Here is a 9,955-nt window from a genome sequence, read left to right on the forward strand (position 1 = left end):
GGCACCATGAGATGAGTGATGTGGTACATCACTTGGGAGTAGACGACCGACATGACGAGCGTTGTGCGACCAATGGCCGTGATATTGTTGCCCACCCATGGGGTAAACTTGTCTTAAAGGAATTGAATGTCCACTCTCTTGCATCTCTTATTTGTTGTCTCAACTATATTTTTCCCGTAGTTCCTTTGTATCACCCGAAATCAATGAGTTGGTGATGTTAAATTGAATTACTTTAGTCAATTTTGTTTCATTTTATTTTGTTGATTTTTATTTTCGAGGTAGTGGTATTTGCCGTTATTTATAGCCACTTAGTTTTAGCAGCTTCGAGAAATTCTGGCTCCGTCACTGTTGCTCAAACAATCGTTCGACGTTGTGTATAATCCATAAAGAGAGGACGCTGATCTTGACGCCAAAAAAAAGATCGGTCTTCCCCTAAAAGGTGCGTCACTCATGCATGTGTAAGTGAGCTGGTGTTTAATTGAGTGTTTTCGTGGTGAGATAAACATGGCACCATATAGAAACACAGAGACAGACATTTGTCCATCAACATGACAGTGCAAAACTATGCAATGCAACCCCACCATTCATCATTCCAATGAGCCTCAGCCCAGCCAGCCCCCACTCTTCCTACACTCCTCAGATAATGATATCCAGATGCTCCAACCCGACAACAAAAATGTACTCCTACTACTACAAGGTAAATTACAAATCAAGACAAAGCTAAGCCTCTGAGGTCTGAACAGAGACAAAGGCACAGAAAGAACCGCTAAGCCCTAGCGCTGGCTGGATCAGCCCCCTCCCACGCTCTTTATAAACCGCCCCAACCCCAGTGCCACTGCCCCACCCCCAAACCCCCATGATCTGATCCGCAAAGCTCCTGAAAGCCACCACGCCACCTTTGTTCGCTCGCCCTTCCTCTGCTCCAAGAAGCCTTTTCTTTGAGCTCGAGTGTTCGCTCGCTTGCCCTCCATCGCCATGATCCAAGAACTCCTCGGAGGCACGGCCATGGAGCAGCAGCAGCTCAAGTGCGCCGGCAACGCGGCGAACCACCACGGCTCGCTCCCCATGGTGCTGCAGCCCATCTCCTCCAACCCGTCCCCCACGTCCTCCTCCACCTCCTCGCGCTCCTCCACGCAGCGGTCGCCGTCGGCCGCGTCGTCGCCGCAGGGGCAGCAAGGGCAGCAGGGGCCGCCGGGGCCGGAGCAGGCGCCGCTGCGCTGCCCCCGGTGCAACTCCTCCAACACCAAGTTCTGCTACTACAACAACTACAACCTCACCCAGCCGCGCCACTTCTGCAAGACGTGCCGACGCTACTGGACCAAGGGCGGCGCGCTCCGCAACGTCCCCATCGGCGGCGGCTGCCGCAAGCCGCGCCCCATGCCGGCGCCCGTCGCCAAGGCGCAGCCCTCCTCCTGCAAGTCCGTGCTCGGCATGGGCGTCGGCGGCGCGCCGTCCCTCGGTCTCGGCATGGGCGTGGGCGGCGGCATGTCCTGGGCCTCCGCGCCGCAGACCGCCACCGCGCAGCTCATGGCGCTGCTCAACAGCGCCAGGGCCGGCTACGCCGGCAGCAACATGCACCGGCTTCTCGGCCTGGACACCATGGGGCAGCTCCAGGTCCTGCCGGGGTCGGCCAACGGCGGGCCGGGCATGTCGCCGTCGCTGTGGCCGCAGGCCACGCACCGGCCGGCCATGCCTCCGCCACCAATGCACCTCGACTCGCACCTCGGCATGGGCTCGCTGGGGCTGGGCCAGGGCCAGAGCCACCACAATCTGCTGTCAGGGCTGGAGCTCAAGCCGCCATCGTCTTCACCGTCGCCATCTTCCCTCGCGGCGAGCTACTACAGCGACCAGCTGAACGCGGTGGTGAGCAACGGCGGCGCAGGGCGCCCGCACCCGTACGACACCCAGGCGTCGTCCTACCCTTGCAGCACCGCGATGTGCTCCCTCCCGCCGTCCGCGTCGACCGTCTCGGCGGCGCAGAGCAGCCACAGCGTGGGGATGGACCAGCAGCCACCCACCATGTCACTCGGCTCGCAGGAGATGCAGTACTGGAGCGGCGGCCCGGCCTCGATGATGGCATGGCCGGACTTGCCCACTCTCAACGGCGCCTTCCCATGATCGACCTCGACAACGCCGGCCGGCCGGCCGTTACAAGCATGCATGATGACAACAATAGCGTAGCTCAGCTCAGTCTAGCGTCGTGTGGTTTCCTTCTCAATTACTACTTGTGTTTTCCTTTTGTTAATCAATCAGTGGGGGGGTGACGAGTAACTTCGGTTTACTGTCTACTTAGTAGCTAGGTTTATCATCATTAAGAGTAGTAACTGGTGGTGCTGGTATAGTGGTATAGTCTTCAGGTCAAGAAGATGTCGATCGATCGGTTTCGTTTCAAAATGTCGATGAATTAATGTGTGTTTGTGTAAGGTTACATTTCCATTTCGTGCAAGATGGTGTACTTATATTTGTCTGCAACCTACTTCGCTTTGGTCCCAAAAATGCAAAGGTACACAGGTTTGGGTGTCGCAGCTCACAAGCAAGTACTCCTACAAAAGGATCAGCTCGTCTGTTTGCTTTCTGGCATGTACCGGACCGCCCCTGATCTGGGTTTTGGACCATGCATGGCATGGCATTGATGCTTCGCTGATTCTTGTGTCTGTAAATCAGACAACATGTACTCCAACCGGCGCTGAGATGACTGTTTGCGTATGGGAAACATGGTAGAGTAGAGTATTGCTGTAAATTATGGGGTGTGCAGGTCCTTATAATTTCAGTTGATTTTAGCAAAAAGGATTGTCTGAAAGCATGTCAACATTAACTGCTTCAGTGACCAAGGTGTTTGTAAATTTTCGGATTTGAACTAGCACTGTAGTTGAAATGCCCATGCATGCCTAGCTGGGCCGCATCTTGTCTGAAGAAATTAATTAGTCAGAGATACTGGCATGGGGTACCTTGGTACAATCTATTAATACTGTCGGAGATACTGGCATAGATTCACCTGCACGCTTTACTACTCGGATATAACTTCAAACTAACAACAATAATCTCTGACAATATATATACTTCTATCTACTGCTTCCTCCATCCCGAAATACTTGTCGAAGAAATCGGTGTGTCTAGACGTATTTTAATTTTTGATATATTCATTTTCCAACAAGTATTTTCGAAGGGAGAGAGTATACGGCTAACAAATTATCCATTTTAAGACGGAGTGGTTGCTATTGCAAAGCTTCTCCGGCCACCTGATTCACATACTCATGGTTTTGACATGATCCAGAGATGCCCATCATTCACTGACAAATTTGGGCAATCCATGGATCGTCCATGCACCACATGAAGCTGGCATCTTTATCCCAAAAAGACAATGCATGATTGGGCGATGATGGAGTATACATACGTAGTAGTAGACGCTAAATGGGACCATATACATGGACGCATACGTCTGCTGGTTCAAAGTTTGTGTGTTCGGCCGGCATCCGGCAGGGAGCACGTCAGGCCTGCTGCACAAACTTTTTTGTTTGAATGATTCCCGTTCGTTCAAACCTGCTGCGTGTCTCCTCCCCGCCTTTATCAAGCTCTCCCTTACAGGAGAAGATAGACTGCGCAGTTGCAGGCCGGAGCGGAGCACGCAGGCACATGAGATGGGACGAGGAGCCATGCATATGAGACACGAGACTACGCCGGTGCAGTCAAGCGTGCAGAGAGAGAGAGCCATGGATGGCGATGGCACGCCAAAGCAGGCCGATACGTACATTCACCAGATCGATCAGCACTGTAGAGAGAGAGAGAGGGGGGGAGAGAGAGAGAGAGGATGGGGGAGGGAGCATGCATGCAGCCTTCGGAAGGTGCGCGCACAATACGGCGTGGCCTGGCGACGGCAGGTGGATTCGATTCTCCCGTCACGGCGCCCAACCAACCAGTGAGCTCGAAGCTGCTGCCACTGGCTCCTCTCCTGCACGGTGCAGCCTTATGTTTGCTTGGGTTGGTGGAGACGGAGAGAGGGAGACGACGGGCTAGCGCTTGCTATGGTAGCTCCCTTTTGTTTTTGTCGCTGCCTCCCACGCAACATGCATGCATGCATCGATCCGTCCATCGCCTGGCCTGGCCGAGCACCACCAACAGTGCGCTGCACCATGCGACACACACGCAGGCTAGAGAGAGTACAGAGAGAGTAGTAGCTAGGGTGCAGCGGCAGAGGTGGCTAGCTAGCTTAGGGAAGGAGGGAGAGGAGAGATGCATGGCAATGGCAATGGCTTGCGATGCATGGCATGGCAAGGTGGTGGGCAGGTGCGTGTCCTCTCCTCGGAACACGCGTGCAGTGCAAATATTCCGTCTCCATCGCCTGCATCGAGGAGCACGCTGCTTTCCTTCTACTGTGCCAGAATAGAAACCCATAGTCTTTATCCTGTCTCAGGGAAGAAGGGTGGGTTTGTTTGTTTGTTTGTTTCTGCTCCGATCCTCGCGCGCTGGATCACCAGTTTGCTGTCGGTCATGGCTCACTGGGTGGAAGAATCGGTAAAGTAGCTAGTACTAGCTAGCTACCGCCGCCGTGAATAACGACGCGATTAGATTAGTACTAAGAGTCACGACGCGATCGATGCCGTATTATTTTTATTACCCGTAAACCTCCCGCAACCGTTCGGACGGCGTTGTCCGGGCTGCGGAAGCCATCCAACCACGACCTGCATCGGTCCGCGAGTCGGTCCAATTTCTCCCGCAAATTGGAGATAAAAATGTGAAAGGTTTACGGAGCCCGGACATCCGAAATGTAGGGCTCCGACACCCCCGGCCCACCCAATCCCACTTTTCGGTCCCATTTCCTTTCACTCATCCTCTACCCCACCTTGCTTTGCATCCGCACCCTCCACCTCTGCCGTCGTTGTTGTTCGTCTCCGGCCACCAAAGAGGCATTGTCGGACGTCCACAAGCAGCACCGACGCGCCCGCTCGCCGTTTCGACGGAGCTTTTCGCCCTAGAGCCGTTTGTACCCAGGTACACTCTGCCCCCTGTCGACGACCTCCATATGGCGGACACGACGCCCGACAGGTGTTCGGTCAAATGTAAATGAGCTTATTTTCAAATGCCTTGTCATTTTTTAGAGTACAAAGGATGGTGAGCTGCTGGACGATGGAGGATGAGTTGTTGTGTGATGCGTGGCTAGCCGTATCTGCGGATTTCATAGGCAGGACAAGAGGGCCGCCCCTTCTGGGAGCAAGTGCATGAAAAGTTTCACGCAGGAAAGCACATTGCACCCTACGACATGTACATCATTCAGCGACGAAACATGAGGTCATTGCCGTATCACTGGCACACTATCCAGGTCAGCCTCAACAAGTTTTGCAACTTGGTTAGTCAGCTCGAGGCAAGTTGGCCATTGCACGCGGACATGGAGGAGATGGTAAGTTTTACTTCCTCTTGCTCAACTTGTTGATTGATTCATTCACTCAATGTTGGTCTACACATTATATGTACCCTGCACGCGCCGCCGTGGTGTACCACAGGTCAGAGGGACAGCTATTTATGTGCACACACTGTTGGATGAAGCTGAAGGGGAAGTATGTGTGGGAGGACATGATCCGTTCATGAAAAACTTGTTGGACATCCGGGATCTAGTCCTTGTTGTACTAGACTTAATTTGCATGATATGTGTGGATGATTTGTGCTATTTTCTATCCAAACTTTGATGAATATCGGCCGGTTTGTATGAATTTTGTCTGGTTTGTTAAAATGCGGTTTGAAATGTGTGCGGCTAGCGTTGGATGGCTGCCTCCCGCATCCGAGTCCGCGGACTGCCCCCCTTGTCGGTGTCAAAACCGGCGGATCTCGGGTAGGGGGTCCCGAACTGTGCGTCTAGGATCGATGGTAACAGGGGACACGATGTTTACCCAGGTTCGGGCCCTCTCTATGGAGGTAATACCCTACTTCCTGCTTGATTGATCTTGATGAATATGAGTGTTACAAGAGTTGATCTACCACGAGATCGTAATGGCTAAACCCTAGAAGTCTAGCCTATGTGAATATGGTAATGAGTCTCCCCCATCCGGACTATGCTCTCCGGTTTATATAGACACCGGAGAGATCTAGGGTTACATGGGGTCGGTTACATAAGAAGGAATCTTCACAGTTGGTTGCCTAGCTTGCCTTCCACGCCAAGGAAAGTCCAATCCGGACACGGATATAATCTGCGGCCTTCGTATCTTCATAGCCCATCAGTCCGGCCCAATGAATAACAGGCCGGACGCCCGAGGACCCCTTAGTCCAGGACTCCCTCAGTAGCCCCTGAACCTGGCTTCAATGACGAGGAGTCCGGCGCGCAGATTGTCTTCGGCATTGGAAGGCGGGTTCCCCTTTTTCCGAACTCCAAGATAGTCTTCGGACGCGATGATTGTATCCGGACCTGTTATACACCATACACAACCGCGGAGAGAATATAATATTTGCACGAATCTAATCTGTTGACAGCTTCTTTACAACATGACATCGCGTATGTCCGGTCATAATTTCGAACCGTTTTTCATCTGCCATCCCACGTTTCGAGACGCGGTTGCTATTGGCAGGTCTTGTCGAAGCAGAGATCGTGTCCCCCTTATTGCGGGATTCTCATCAATGCGGGCATGGGTAACTCAACCGTGCCGTTTATACAGCCCTTGGGAATAGGCGAATCCTAAGGCGAGTGAGGAGGCGTTTAATATTTGCTGCCTTTATAAGGGGATAAGGATTCCCTCGTCCTCTTCTCACGCTCTCTCTCTGTCTCCGCCTTTCCGATCTCGAGCTCAAGCGCCCATGTTCTCATCTCCTTTCCACTCAAGCAACCATGTCCGGATCCGGCGGTCAGGGCAAGTGGATGGTCTCCTCCGTCAAGGAGGAGGACATTACTGAGCTTCGGGCGGCCGGATATTTGGCGAAGGAGATCGCCCACCGTCTGCCGGCCTAGGGACAAGTCGTCCCCACGCCGGAGCCCACAGAGAGGGTAGTATTCATCCCCCATTTCTTCCGCGGGTTAGGGTTTCCACTCCACCCCTTCGTCCGCGTGCTGATGTATTATTACGGGATAGATTTCCATGATCTGTCCCCGAATTCCTTCCTCAACATCTCGGCGTTTATCGTCGTGTGCGAGGCCTTCCTCCGCATCCAACCCCACTTCGGGCTGTGGCTCAAAGTCTTCAACGTGAAGCCGAAGGTGGTGGACGGCCAGCACGCGGAGTGCGGAGGAGCCATGGTGAGCAAGCTGCCCAACGTCTCCTGGCCGAAAGGTATTTTTGTGGAGACAGTGAAGGAGTGGCAGAGACAATGGTTCTACATCACAGAACCCCGCGGCACCACCTGGGCCGCGGCTGCCGAATTCCGCTCGGGTGCTCCCATGCGGCTCACCTCTTGGGTCGAGAAGAGTCCGGACTGGTGTTCGTCTGACGAGCTGATAGCGTTGCAGACGCGCGTCCAGAGCATGATAGCCAAGAACGTCAAGCTCGTCGATGTGATCCAGGTGATGCTAGTTCGCCGGATTCTTCCATGCCAGCGCAGAGGACGGCCTCTGTGGGATTTCAACCCGAAGAAGCATCAGACCCTGGTGAGGCTCTTCGAGACCACCCACGAAGATGCCTGGAAGTTGCTCTTTAAGGGCAACGAGAAACCGCCGGCCACGGATTCAGACCGCGGTCACGACTGTAAACACCCCGCCAGCGAGGTATGTTACTTTTCACGTATCCCCAACTTAAATGTGTCAAGGATGATGTCTGAGATTTTATTATTGCTCCCTCAGGACTGGATGGAGAGGGCAAAGCGGATCTATTGTCCGTCTCCGCTGCCCGAAGAACCGGTCATCCCACGCCTAGCGAAGATGCTGGTGCCGGCGCCATACAAGGCGCCGGAGAAGAAGGCCAAGGGGGCCAAGAGTGCCCCCCGTCGCAAGGGCGCTTCGGACGCGACGTCCAAAGACGACGAAGCCCATTCCTCTGTCCCTGAGGACAATGACGAGGAAGAGGAGGAGGAGGAGAAGAAAAACAACCCTCCTCCCGAGGAGAAGAAGAAAAAGAGGGCGGCCTCGGTGCAACCGGAGGCAAAAGCGCCCAAAAAGGGGAAGGGCGCCCCAGCGGTCAATACCGCGTGGGACGTCGACAGTAGTCCGGAACGACGCCCCCGCACTAAGCCCCAGGCCGCATCGTAAGTGACCTGGCTTATTCATGCGCACGTCCAGCCTTTCTCTTTATTATTTTAACATGGTTAACTACACTATTGCAGTCCGGCCCGTGACCTTATCCAGCGATCCTCATCTAGAGGTTCGTTGGCTCCGTCGGAGATGGCGAGCATGTCGCCACCGCCTGCTTACTCCCCCGGGGCCAAGGACGACACCGAAGTGTTTTCCCGGAGGACCGCTCCGAAGGGAGGAGCCCAGGACGCTGTCCGGGAGGCGCCACAAGGCGAGACCTCCACTGCTGGACACATGGGGGAGCCAATCCTTATGGAGACTGGCGAAGAGGGTCGTATCCAGTTCGGCCCTTAGCCGAATATGATTCCAGAGACCCATATGGCTCCGGAGTCGGGCGAGCAGCCCCCTTTGAAGGAGGGGGGGGGTGGTCCGCTTCCGCCGGTGGCTCCCGTCCATCCGGGGGCGCGGGATATCCTGATGGAGGCGCTACGAGGTGCCTCCGTTATGGACGAGCACCGTGTTCTTATGGGCGCGGTGATCGAGAAGGTTCAGTCCACCAAAAGTGGACTGAACGAAGCCTGCTGCAACCTGCTGACAGGTTTCGAGGTAAGTGCAATAAAAAGAGAAAAACCCCATGTAGTCAGTAGCCCCTGAGACACTGTCCGGTGTTCGGCGAGGAGAACCGGACAGAGGATCAATCTTCTGTTTGCAGGAGACTAACGTAATATGTATGCATAAGCAGGCGTCGTTGTTGGCCGCAACCTCGCATGCTGCCGATGTCTCTAAATTGAGGCAGAGGCTGGAGCGGACCGAGAACGAGCTCGGCGAGGTTAGGGTTCGGCTCCAGGAGAAGCAATGTGAGTAACGACTTGCTGTGTGTTCGGAAAGCGTAGGCGTTGTATATTGACTGTAGTGTCGTAATATGTGCAGGAGCCGCGACCGAGGTCGAGGCCCTGAGGAAGGCCCTGGGCGAGGCCGAGGAGAAGGCTGTCCAGCAGCAAGCCGCCCGTAAGAGGCTCAAGGCCCGGGTCAAAGAAATCCAGCAGGAGCTCCAGGATGCGGTGAAAAAATATGAGACCTTGGAGCATGATGCGTCGGCTCAAGGGGCCGAACTCACCAAGGCTCGTCAGAGTGCGGAGACCGCACGGAATGAGGCCCAGGCCGCCCTCCGGGAGATCCAGGAGGCTAAGAAGATCATGGCGGGTAAGGCTTTTAAGATGCAAAGCAAGTATGCGGCGAAGCAGTATCTGTTACTTACCCGGGTTCGGAGTTCCCCAGGGGCTTTTGCGGATCTACCACGTAGCGTATCAGACGCTGCAGAGTTCTACCGAGCCGAAGGAGGAGGTTCTACGGAGAAGCTATTCTGGTCGCAGTATGCGACGCCAGAGCATCCCGTGTCCTTCACCGATCAGCTGAAGCAGCTGGTGGAGCTGCACTGGGTGGCCGAACTAGCGATGAAGGATGTGATGATCCGGCTATGGCCAGCCGAAGCTATGCCCGGCAGCTACTTCGGACTCGTGAGGCGGCTAGTGGAGGCCTGTCCGCGGCTGGACGTCGTCAAGCGCTCTGCCTGTATTGAAGGTGCCCGTATGGCCTTCGCTCGTTGCAAGATGTGGTGGGCGAAGATGAACGCCGTTGAAGTTGCCAGCGTGCCGCCGGAGGGCAAGGAGCACCGCACACCCGAGAGATATTTTGCGGATGTTGTAGAAGGGTCTCGACTTGTGGCAGCTCAATGTTCGCAGGACATTGTGTTTGAATAAATGTATTCATGTTGCCCCCGCATTGTATTGTGGAAACAAAGCCTGTAATGTA

The 9,955-nt window shown here is 54.5% G+C and overlaps 1 protein-coding gene across 1 annotated transcript; it reads left to right on the top strand.

Annotated features, from left to right (window-relative positions):
- Positions 1-841: 841 nt before the first annotated feature.
- Positions 842-2,434, top strand: LOC123125595 (uncharacterized). Its single transcript, XM_044546071.1, has one exon. The coding sequence runs from the start codon at positions 976-978 to the stop codon at positions 2,116-2,118; it is 1,143 nt and encodes a 380-aa protein (XP_044402006.1). The 5' UTR covers positions 842-975; the 3' UTR covers positions 2,119-2,434.
- Positions 2,435-9,955: the final 7,521 nt, after the last annotated feature.

Source organism: Triticum aestivum, chromosome 5D, assembly GCF_018294505.1.
Source record: "Triticum aestivum cultivar Chinese Spring chromosome 5D, IWGSC CS RefSeq v2.1, whole genome shotgun sequence".
In the NCBI taxonomy this organism is placed as follows: Eukaryota; Viridiplantae; Streptophyta; class Magnoliopsida; order Poales; family Poaceae; genus Triticum; species Triticum aestivum.

What these genes read in the sequence shown, in the direction of transcription:
- LOC123125595 (XM_044546071.1), top strand. Translation starts at nt 976, where the DNA reads ATGATCCAAGAACTCCTCGGAGGCACGGCCATGGAGCAGCAGCAGCTC.